General features: G+C 40.9%; 1 protein-coding gene across 1 annotated transcript; it reads left to right on the forward strand.

Annotated features, from left to right (window-relative positions):
- Positions 1-516: 516 nt before the first annotated feature.
- On the forward strand, positions 517-12,578 carry LOC123363212 (gastrokine-1-like). Its single transcript, XM_045004091.1, has 6 exons — positions 517-540; positions 2,747-2,800; positions 5,459-5,596; positions 7,173-7,283; positions 10,234-10,360; positions 11,760-12,578. The coding sequence occupies exons 1-6, from the start codon at positions 517-519 to the stop codon at positions 11,849-11,851; spliced, it is 546 nt and encodes a 181-aa protein (XP_044860026.1). The 3' UTR covers positions 11,852-12,578.
- The last annotated feature ends 240 nt before the right edge of the window (positions 12,579-12,818 follow it).

Consider the following 12,818-nt stretch of genomic DNA (forward strand, 5'->3'; position numbering starts at 1 on the left):
ACGATACAGCACAGATTCCTAGCACATACTTGTAGTGTATGATTCATAGATCATAAAGCTTGCCTTATGAACTCATGAACTTTATAATCATGAAGCAATGAATTCCAGGAGAAAACAGCCAGCCACAGACAATTCCTCCATTCCCAGCACATTTTAAGATTTTTACTAATCCCTTTGGGTTTTATTCTTCCACCAGTTTGGAAGCAGATTGAGTTTGCTTGGTTACACCGGCCTGCATTTCAAGAAAAGTGTCTAAATGACCACAAATTAAGTCTAGTGGGAGACGGACTTTTCCTTTTTTCTTTTTTACTGTTTGAGCTGCTGTCAGCTCTTTTCTTGTGGCTATTTCACTAGACTTTCATTTTTAATCCCTATACACAGCCTCAATTCTCTTCTTACACAGGATGCTGTGATGCAAGAAATGACAAAACAAGGCAAGAATCAAAGTGCAGCAGGGTTTTTCATTTATTTTTGGAGGAATTATGCAGCACCTTCAGGAATCTTCAAACTTGTGCCATGGCCTACTTTGCTCTCTTACTGGTATTTCTCCACATAACTTCCCCCTCTAGCAGGAACTAGAATGAAGTATTTTAGAAGTATTTATTTTTAAAGCCAAAGTTTGCACAAGCTGAAGAATGGAGGTTTCAGTCACTTATCAAACCCCAGCTCTAAAGAAATACTGCTCAGCAACAACAAAACAAAACAAAAAAACCCATTGTCCATCTGTCATCTAGCTGCCTGAGAATGAGAGCCCAAGTCCCCTAAGTATCTCAAGAAACCACATCCAAAAGAGAATTTAAAGAAATTTAATCCATCCATAGGCTCTTCATTCCATTTTCTATCCAGGGTTGAAACAAAGATCTCATGTCACTTTGCCCCTTCCCAAAGTTTGTGTATCTCAATGCACACACCCACTTAGCATCTATGCAAATGTGCTTCTTGCCATTTCAAGCACTGGTCTGAAGATGACCATTCTAGAGAGTAGTTGACATTTCTGACACAGTGCACAGTAGGTGCCAGGCTGAATAGGGCTCTCCAGACCACAAGCAAACAGAGAATGAGCTTCTCAACTCAGATCTCTCACAGAATGCTCTGAAAATTTGTATAATCACATGACTTAGACAACACTTAGTCGAAAGGGTTTTGAAAATAAGACTATGATGAAAACAGACTGAGAAAAGGGGGAAACTCTAGACCAAACTCCATGGTCTATTTAATGCTCATGTTTGAATCATTAATCATCTCAAACAGAAGGCTATGATGAAGACTGTTGACAGGGAATGTGTTACCCAGCCTCATAGATAAATATATAACACACAAAATATTTAGTTTGCTCCAGTGTTTCACTTCTGTTCGTAGTGAGAAAAATAAATATTTTATCTGGGGGCTTTTGTTCAGATCCAACCTTGATAAAATATATAAGGTCAGTACAAGACATACAAATTCATTTTCTTCAGAGTTTTGTGTCAAATCAGCATCAAATCCAGGTTGGCTTCAGAATGAAGACACTTGTAAGTAGTTTTGATAACCTACATTTTGTGTTAAATGGTTTGTATTTTAGTACATTTAGGGCACAACTCTGGGCTGTTCTGAGAGTCCATGGTTCCCATGGAAGTCAATGGGATAGATAAGATAAGATATAAGAAAATGGGAGGTGGGATTGGGAAGGGGCTCAGCACCTGACAAGACTGTGCCCTTAGGCCTAATTTTTCACTATTAGTGGCCACTAATTTGGGGTGCCCCGATTTTTTGGAGTCCAACTTGAGACCCTGAGTACCTGATTTTGAGACATGCCAAGCACCCACACTCAATTTAGTCAACGGGACCCAGATTTACCACGGTATTTCAGGACCTAAAGATGAAGATAGGCACCTAATGGACGTTACAAAAGCTCATAAGCAGGAGAGGTGTCTAACTTCCATTTAAAGTCAATGGGAGGTAGGTGCCTATCTCAGGCCCTTTTGTGAAGGCCCCTAATCCTGCAACAATACGTCAAGGTATAATCCTGGTCTTGTTGAAGTCATTGGCAAAACTCCCATTGACTTCGATGGGGCCAAATTTCATGCTATACTGTGAAGCCCTTACTCAGTTTTAACTCTTTCCTTGCTGAGTGATGACTGATGCCCTGTTCCTGAGAACCAATGAGACTAGGCACATGAATAAACTTAAGTACATGCATAAAGTGTGGGCAGGAACATGACCTGAGTGAGGACTGCAGGATTTGACTCCAGGTTTTTAAAAAAATGCTCTCTAAATAATCAAGAACGCTGCATAGAGAATGCTAGCTTGTCAACCAATTAAATCATACTTTAATTATTTTGGGGGACAGGACATGACACTTAATTGAGGAAGAAATCTATTAGTTCTGTATGTAGGAAAATAGCTATTGAGTTAAGTTAGAAGCGTCCCATTCTACTTAATGGACCAAATTCCAATCTCAATTACACTAGTATAAAACTGGAGTAACAATAGAATCACTCTGGTGATTGAGATCAGAATCTAGCCTTACAGGTGTTACATTATTAATTAGAATGATCCACCTAAGTACAGTTGTACTATGTAGCCCTTGTGAATAGAAAAGATAAAATAAATGAATTATAAAATCCCACTCAGTAATTTACGTGAGTTTGTGGAAAATCAGACTGCAGAGTTGCTTATTACCATGATTTTAGTTGCATTTGGCAATTAAAAAGGACCTGAAGAGTGTATAGAAATCTCCCTTAATGTTTTCCATGCTGTATTACAGATTCTGCTTCTTGTCGTTCTGGGTATCTTTATGAATCCAGTCTTTGCAAGTAATGTAAGTAGAGGGCCATGTGTCAAGTTTTATGATTCTTCTTTCATAGATCTGCTTTGCCATATTGTTTATGAGATTACCATCCTTATTAAATCAAAATATGGATCTTTCTTTATGAGTCACTCTCTGCTAATATGTGAATTAATGTAATATATTTTTGACAATGTTTCCATTAAATTCTCCACACTCCTGCTGTTGCTTAGCATGTAAAAATCAGTCTCCAAAAGCAAAAAACATTTGCTCATATTTTATTTGAAAAACATAGCATTGCCAAGTTATATACAAATAAACTTAAGTTGAACTCTCCCAGTACTTTTCTTCATTATAACTTGGCTCATTAGCGACAATAGTAGGCAATGAGCTTGCTTGCTTTAAAGTACTTATCTATGGTTCTCTTAGCTATTGTGTTAATTAATAAAAATGACACTATAACACTGTATCAGAGGGGTAGCCGTGTTAGTCTGGTTCTGTAGAAGCAGCAAAGAATCCTGTGGCACCTTATAGACTAACAGACGTTTTGCAGCATGAGCTTTCGTGGGTGAATACCCACTTCTTCGGATGCAAGTAGTGGAAATTTCCAGGGACAGGTATATTGCTTGCTTATATATACCTGTCCCTGGAAATTTCCACTACTTGCATCCGAAGAAGTGGGTATTCACCCACGAAAGCTCATGCTGCAAAACGTCTGTTAGTCTATAAGGTGCCACAGGATTCTTTGCTGCTACTATAACACTGAAATCTCATGCAGGTGGCTGAACATCTTCTATATGGGTAGGGATAGACTAGCAGATGGATACCCTCTAAAAACTATCTGGAAGGAACAGCTTCCTTTATAATGTAGCCCTGAGGATTAATCTGTTGGTCTGTATAAAATGTCTTTTTGATAAAAGTATGTAGGCTTTATAGATTATAGAATTATTGCAATAGAAATATAAAATGTCTATAGACATTCAGGCCAGACACCCTGGCCAATTTCCTGCATGATGCTGAAAGTAACCTTTAGGACCCTTACTCAGAAAAGTAATAATAGAAGACAAACCTACGTAAATGTCTGGGGACCTTTGAAGTGGGGATTTCTGCCCACAAATCTAACAAGTACACCACAGATGCGTATATACCTGTCATTCATACGCACATAAAATGTTGGCCTATGAGGGATGGTACCCTAACCTTTCCGTGGGGGAAAGACAAATTTGGGCATAGGATTTCCGAATAAGCCCTATAAGAAGGGTGTTGATACACCATATGGTAGGCGATACATCCAGCTATTTCCTTATCGTCTCACCTTGTCCCCCCCCCCATGAAGGCTGTCAACTACTGATGGTATTATTTCTTTTCACAGCTGTAAGTATAAAGGAATCTAATTTCTGCTTTATCTTTTAAAAGTATCTAGTTTATAGAGGTAAACTTATACTTAGTCTTTTTATTATTTCCTTTTAAAATAAGTGTGAAACCACACTTAAGTGTCTATTGCACAAAGTAAATTTGTCATAGGTATCTCTCTTATAGAATTGTGATATTTGTAACTTTGTAATCTCAAACTGCTTTTAACATTTTACATTTATTTATTGTTTCATTGATTTTAAATAAAAGGTCTTGATTGACTAATTTTGTCTCAATGTAAGTTCCTGTCATATACCCCAAACTCCTTGTATAAATTCTGTGAAGCCTGATTTAGGACAAACTCTTATCTTCTGATCACACATATTGGCAAACCATACCCATATTATTAATATCTATTAATTATTACTAACATTACTAATTAATTAGAAAATTAATTACCAAATAAAACTAAATTAAGTGGATAAATTCCACTGACCCTACTAACCCACCCCAAATCAGGCTACAATAACCATCCTCAAAGTTTCATGCATTTTATTTCTGCAATGGCCTGAGATGATCTTGAATGGGAAACCTAAGGCACCATTCCTTAGAACCTAGTGGAAAAGATAGTACTAGTAACAAATAGGCTAGCCTTCCTACATTTTCACAACCAATAGATCCTTTGGTAGTAGGAGTTAGAGCAGAGATTCACCAACTTTTTCATAACATTGGTCACATCTTAATGGAGGGTTTTGTCTTGTGGAAGCCTGCTTCCCTTAGTCATTACACAAACCACCATCCACCCCTCAGGCAACTGCAACATTTGCTTACATGAAAAATTTTAATTACATGTAATTATTTTTACTTTCATTTAATGCAATTATCATCTGGAAATAAGGAAAAGGAATGAGCATCATATGGCCAATGAAGTCTTTGGGCATCAGCAAATATTCAGTAGACCACAGTTTGGGAACAGCTGGGTTAAACCTAATCCTATCCCGTAAACCAAGCAGTAATCCTAACCCTATTTTTAGCCTGCAGGCAAGGAATAACCCTAATCCTAATCCTGGGCCAAACGGTAAATATAAATTTAACTATAATCATAACCCTAGACCGAATTGTACCCTAACCATAGGGTGAGTAGTGGAAGTTGTGTAGAAGTGGACGTAAATCTGAATCAGACCTTTCCCCACTACTAGGTATCTAACTGAGTTGGACTTTTAAATATTAGCTTCCCTACTATTCTGATGTCACCATTCTTCTCTGTTAAATGCAACTGTTTGAGAGACATTTCTGGTTGCAATACAATGTTATCTGACAATAAATCTTTGATTTTAGAATATCCAGCTCATAAATCAGGGAAATGATGGGGGAACTGTCTACCAGACAGTGAACATCAATCATGATGTTAATGTTGCTATATTCAACATTTATTCCGGAGCGCACTCCTCCAATGCAATCTTCGACTATGACCATGTAAGTGTCAAAAGAGGTGATCTGGTTGCTTTGTTCAGCTTACATACTGTTCACTGCAAATAGAATAAAAATATGTACTTTCAGCAGCTTGAAAGATGTGCTTTATTCCTCTGAAAGCTCTCACTGGAAAGGAATGACATTAGACTTGAAAGCAAATGGCTAATCCATCCACTAATGAAAGATGAAGTAATTTAGCATCTTTTTTAGATCATATGGAAAGAAGCTAGCCCCCTGGTTAAATTCTTAAGATCATTTTTTGTCTACCCCCATAGTGGATATTATTTCTTAATAAATGAACAGACAGGCATGGAAGCTATGTGTGTTAAAAAATACAAAATTCCATTATGAATAGAGCAAAAGACAAACTACCATTTTATACATGTAAATGGTAACACTTACATCAATGTTCCATTTAGAAATAATTTATTAACCCTTAATAAATTATTAGTAGAAGTTTTAATAAATGATTAATAAATTGTTATAGATTGTTATAGAGTCCAACAGGTCAATAGGCTGTTTATAACCAACTATAACACTTTCTAATGATGTGCTTACAACCTTCTATAGCACACACTACTCAAGTCTGTAACATGCTTATATCACCTATTAATAATTTGTTAACCCTTTATCAATATTTTTAACTGGAACCTTAACATGCAGTGTGACCATGTTAACTGTAATGCTGGATTTTGCTTGACCTCTATACCAGGGCATAAGATGTGTTAGGAGCTTTCTGCTCTGATGTCCTTCATGTTAAGGACTGTTCTGATCTCTGTACAAGGACTGCTCTCTGCTAGCATTCTTTAATGGACTAACCACCCCAAAGGGGACATGGAAGAGGCAGTGTAGTCCCTGGTGGCCAACAGAGCTGGCAAGAATTTGAGTCAAGTGCATATTTCAGTCTCCTACAGACCCATGCAATAGATGTGCAAGCTCCTGAAACATTAAATAAATAAATGCCCTTTTCTTAGAGATATTTACATTTTCCAAGCAGATTTCTGAGCACTTAGGTCTTTATATTAAATTCCAAGAAGTGAAAGCCAAGATATCTAATATTTAACTGGTATTCCCTACCACCGCTGCTTTGGAATTCATCTATTTGATATATATTCAGAACTAATTCATAGTGAAAACACTAGATTATAAAATCATACAAAGGCCAGCTGGAGTCACATTCTGACATTATTCCACATTTTCATCAGTGTAAATGTAAGTAGATTTTAGCCTAGGTGTCTTGTATCTCTTGCTGGACCTACTATCTGAACTGGGTAGACTGTGATTTGCTACATAATCCTTAAGGCTGTTTGGAGGTTGCATGAGTGTATTTTTAGAAGCAAAATACATTGCACAAATGTCTCTGTGGCGTAGCTGCATTGAAATCCATAGAGTTACACAAGAGATGAATTTCATCCAGTGCATTGAACTCTGATTCTTGTCAAACTAGAAGCAAAGTGCAAGTGTGAAGCAGCTTGTAAATATCTCAAGTACCCTGATTTGCAAGAGTTTTTAAAATAGGATAAATTAATTGGAAATGAAAGGAAAAGATTTCCTGAAACTTGTGGTTGTTTTTTCACAGGGTATAATTGCTTACCATATGCCATACAAGAAGGTATGTGTTGTTTCCAGAATGAACAGGGCAACCTTTCCAACTTTAAATCAACTTGAGGACATGGTCAATAATCAAAGGGTAACTAAGACAAATAATAGTTATATGTGGTGTGACAGACCCAGACCAGTGGGGTACAGGAGTCTGGTCCTGTTGGTATCCAGGAAGTGGGCGGGCTACAGGAGTCTGGTAGAGGGCAAATATACTGGTCACTGGATGAGTAGTTTTCTGTTCTTGCATCCGAAGAAGTGGGTATTCACCCACGAAAGCTCATGCTGCAAAACGTCTGTTAGTCTATAAGGTGCTACAGGATTCTTTGCTGCTTTTACAGAACCAGACTAACACGGCTACCCCTCTGATACTGTTCCCTGAGTGACCAGAGCAGGGGCTGCACTAGAGTAATCAGGAACCTGCTAGAACCAATTAAGGCAGACAGGATGATTAGAACACCCGCAGCCAATCAAGGCAGGCTAATCAGGACACCTGGGTTTAAAAAGGAGCTCATTTCAGTTTGTGGTGTGTGTGTGAGGAGCTGGGAGTAAGAGGCGCAAGGAGCTGAGAGTGAGAGGGTGTGCTGCTGGAGGACTAAGGAGTACAAGCGTTATCAGCAGGGGTGAGCTGGAGCCGGAGCCGGTTCGCACGGGTTCGCGCGAACCCGTTGTTAAATTTAGAAGCGGTTTTAGAACCGCTTGTTAACTAGCTTCCCTGCGAGGGAAGCTTTGATGGGCTCTGCCTGGGAAGCCTGTAATTCCTCCTCCCGGCCGCCGGGGGGCGCTGCGCTGTGCTGCGAGAGCCATGTGAGCTGCCTCCTGGCCCTGTTGCTGCTCCTGCTCTTTGGACCTCTGGCCCTGGGGCTCCGGCTGCGTCCTGCTGCTCCCACCGTGTGAGTATCTGCGCCCCTCCCCCGCCTTGCCTGCCCGCAGCCACCCCCTGCCACAGCCCCTGCAGCCACCCCCTGCCCCAGCCACCCCCTGCCCCCAGCCCCTGCCCCCAGCCACCCCCTGCCCCCAGCCAGCCCCCTGCCCGCAGCCAGCCCCCTGCCCCCAGCCGCCCCCAGCCACCCCCAGCCCCTGCCCCCAGCCACCCCCTGCCACCCCCACCCCCTGCCCCCGCCAGCCTCTGCCCCCAGCCAGCCCCTGCCCCCTGCCACCCCCAGCCAGCCCCCTGCCCCCAGCCAGCCCCCTGCCCCCAGCCAGCCTCTGCCCCCAGCCAGCCTCTGCCCGCAGCCCCTGCCACAGCCACCCCCTGCCTGCAGCCAGCCTCTGCCCACAGCCGCCCGCAGTCACCCCCTGCCCACAGCCACCCGCAGCCTGCCCGTCTGCATCACCTGCTCACAGCCAGCCCGTGTCACTCCCTGCCTCCAGCTAGCCCTGCCCCATGCCCCTATCTGCAGCCAGCCCCACATCCACTGGTGCCCTGCAGTTCCCAGGGCAGTAACCCTGCACACGTGCTTTAATGAGGGGGGGGGGCAGGGAGCAGCTGGGACCCACACATGTGCACACCCTAGAGTGACCAGACAGCAAGTGTGAAAAATCGGGACGGGGGTGAGGGGTAATAGGAGCCTATATAAGAAAAAGACCCAAAAATTGAGACTGTCCCTGATCACCACCTACACATGTGAAACGGAGCTCATTTCTAGTTCAGCCCCATCTTTTTAAAAAAAAAACTTTAGGTAGGGTTAAAATACATCTGTATTTTCCTGGACATGTCAGGCTTTTCGGTTCTTAATCACCTCCTGGGAAAATATGGACGTATGGTAACCCTATTGGTACAAAAAATACATGCTGTCGCACATCCCTTAAATCAAAACTTTTTATAGGGAACCCGTTGTTAAATCAGAACTTTTTATAGGGAACCCGTTGTTAAGATTTTGGCAGCTCATCACTGGTTATCAGACACCAGGAGGAAGGTCCTGTGGTTTGGAGGAGGCCACGGGGAAGTAGCTCAGGGAGTTGTAGCTGTCATGCAGCTGTTACAGGAGACACTATAGACAGCTGCAATCCACAGGGCCATGGGCTGGAACCCTGAGTAGAGGGCGGGCCTGGGTTATAAATAAATAAATAATAAATAATATTGGGTTCCCCCCAAACCTCCCAACTCCTGATCAGATGCTGGAGGAGTTGACCCAGACGGTGGCGAGCAAATCTGCCAATAAGCGCAGGACCCACCAAGGTAGAGGAGGAACTTTGTCACAGTGGTATATGCTTTTACACCTCTTTAGGCTAAATCCTGGATTCACTGATGTCAATGGCAAAACTATCAATGAACTCAACAGGAACAGAATTTGGCCCTAAGACATTGTTTCCTTATGCATTAATCTCACTTTAAGTGTGTATATTATATTTTTACACACACACACACACACACGAGTTGGCAGCCACTGGATCAATATAATACTGTCTTTCAAATGAGTTGTAAAACTGAGCATCTACTCACCGGTGGTTTTTAAAGTTCCTTTGGCACTTTTTGTAGGGGTATTAATCCTAGTGCCCTAACCAAATTTCAACTTGTCTAAATTCTCCCAAGCATTTTCAATCAGATGTGGTATTCTTCACTTCCTGTTCTAAACTATTGTACCATGAGGCCGAACAGATGCCACATTCCAAGACATAGGTGGCTACATTTTAGAAACAACTGAAAGGATCCTTCTATACATATAGTTTAGGGTCTGGTTTTCCTCTCAGTTCTCTTGGTTTTATAACAGTATAATTCTACTGACCTCAAGGAATTTCTGCTGATTTCCACTGGAGTAAGTGAGAGGAGAATCAGGCTTACAGGTTCCCATCATGCTCAGAAGTGAATGCACACAACTCTCATTGAGACCTGCACATATTCGTCTACAGAGATAAATTGGCCTGTAGTCTGTGAAGTGGTTTAGGGAATCCATCAAGATATTAGATGCTATATAAATGCATTATTACCATCATAAGTATTATTAACAATACAAAAGAAGCTGGGAAGCCAGCTAGATGTCAGGGCTGATTAATGCTTTTGGCCAAAGCAAGTGGTTAATCTTCCATCATTTTTTCAGGACTTGAATTCCCTCCACAGAAGCTATGGGATATCCCGCAACTATGTCAGAAATGTAGCTGGACTTGGGGCACCCATCCAGGCAACATGTGGAGGACTTTCCACCTACTGGGCTACTGAATATGACAGTGAGTTCAGCCTGAGCTTAATGAGAAATGTATTTATTAATTATTATGATGATTATTGTGGTAGTGCCTAGAAGCACATTGTGCTAAGTACTGTAGAAACACAGAACAAAAAGACAGTTCCCCCCTCAATAGGGTGACCAGACAGCAAGTGTAAAAATCGGGACAGGGAGTCGAGGGTAATAGGTGCCTGTATAAGAAAAAGCCCCCAAAATTGGGACTGTCCCTATAAAATCGGGACATCTGGTCACCTTACCCCTCAAAGAGCTTGCAGTCTAAACAGATTTAGTGAAAGCAGCCTTGAAAAGTGTATGTAATGATTTTCTATTTTTTATATTGGCTGGAAGAGTACACTCAGCATCTGAAACAACCTTCACTAATTACATTCAAATGACTAATGGTCAAAACTTCCTAGGCCTGATTCTACATCCCCCTCCCCCCCAAAAATAGGTTTGGAAAAAACTTTGGCTTTAAAAATGTTTCATTCTTTGCAAATTTTTATCATGAGATTATCAAAAATGTTATGAAAACCATTAGAGAAACTTGCTGGAAACTGTGGCACATAATAGTCTGGTCTCTTGTGGGCTGTAATACTTTGGTCTAACTTAGGTTGTTGGGTTAGTGTGCAGGTGCTGTTTGGTGTTTGGCCTGTGATACACAGGAGGTCAGATTAGATGTTCTGATGGTCCCTTCTGGACTTCAACTCTGTGGCTCTGGTTATTTGCAATCATTTTTTTTTACCAGCTTTACTTACGCCAATATAAAATTGGACTTACATGGTGCTTGATTAGGTCCCGTGCTTCTATTAATGAGGGGTACAGTAGCCTAGTATTTCATAAATACTAATATGTACATAGAAGGCCTGATTCTCCTCTCATGTAGATGGATATAAATCAGGAGTCTCTCCAGTGACATCACACTGTAATGTAAAAGAGGCAGAAGTGAAACTTTTCAACATACAGCCTTTTCAGTATTCAAGGGACCACCTGAGAAGAAATGTAACTTGTTTACATGGGGATATTTTGAGGTGGTCTTTTAAAAACAGGAAGCCATGTAAAGAATGTGGTTGCTCAGACATGAGTCACTGTATATCCATATACAATGGAAATTGACTGACTTCATGATCCAAAAATTCACTTTGTGCCTAGAGTCTTGATTTCATACAGCCTCAACAGAAACCTTGAAGGATACCTGTTTTTGCTGGTTGCGCAACCATTTATTCCACAAGATCAGGAATGAAGGTGGTTGGCATTTTAGGAGATTAATTTTTAAGAGGTTGGTTTAAGTGGTTTCTACTAGAACTGCATTTATTTGAACAATGCATTTCAGATGTTTTTATGAATGCAAAGATTTTGAGGGTTTTGTTGTTGCTGGAATGACTTATCCTGTCTTTATTTTGTAGGACCACAAAATTTACTTAGTGGTACTGGCTGCGTGGGTGTTAAACTTTTCATTCTGGATGTGAACCTGTGTGGCGGCCTTAAGCTCTTCTAACCAAGAGACATAGCAGAAGCTTATAATGTTTCAGCCTCACGACTCACCACTATTTTACTCAGTCTCATTCCAGAGAATGGCTGATCTCTGGCTCTTCTTTGCAAAGCCTGTGCTGACATGCAGCCACAGAAAACACTCCAACTGTGAATGGCAATAAAAATAAAATGATGATTGGAAAAACATACAGACAATGGCCAATACAATTTCTGACAGCATCAATATTTGGAACAAAGAGTGGAATCCACAGCTTTACTTGTGAATGCTCACAGTTAACCCACACCAGATATCACATTTCACACCTGTTCCCTTCTCTGTAATGAGCTGAACCAACCAACACCCTTGAACAGCCCCTAATCTGAATACACCAGGCTGCTGGAGAATTTGAAATCTGGATCGGAATTTTGTGGCCGGGGCATGTCTCTAGCTGAAATGACATGTGTGTTTAAATGTGTCAGAAAGAAAAGAAGAAAAGTCTGATAACTCTGCTGTTAGTTTCTACAAATGCTTTCAGTAAAGATTTCTTTGGCTGATCTTTCAATCTTTCAATCAGTCAGCCAGCCTGCCAGGCAGTATATCTGTATCTATTTATCCAGGTACTTATAACAGCATTCAGTAGCATAGTATCTAAGCTCTTTATTCAGTCCTTATCTGCCTAAATTCTTTTGTAGTCTGACTGCCATTGTACTGAAATCAATAGGAATTTTGCCTGAGCAAAGATTGCAGTATACCTTGCTAGATACCTTGTATTATTAAAATAAATCACATTTTGTCTTTTCCTTGCCCAGTGCTGTCATTTTGACATCAAGCCTGTTACTATGGAAACATAGTTACAGGGAAATTGCTCTGAAATGACACATTTCCACATCAGTAACCAAAGACTTCATCAAGATTAATGCTATTATTTGGAAACCGTAAGAACAAATAATGACTGCACTCTTACAGAATATGCTCCTTGAACCTCAAAGAT

This window comes from Mauremys mutica, chromosome 2 (assembly GCF_020497125.1).
Source record: "Mauremys mutica isolate MM-2020 ecotype Southern chromosome 2, ASM2049712v1, whole genome shotgun sequence".
Taxonomy (NCBI): domain Eukaryota; kingdom Metazoa; phylum Chordata; order Testudines; family Geoemydidae; genus Mauremys; species Mauremys mutica.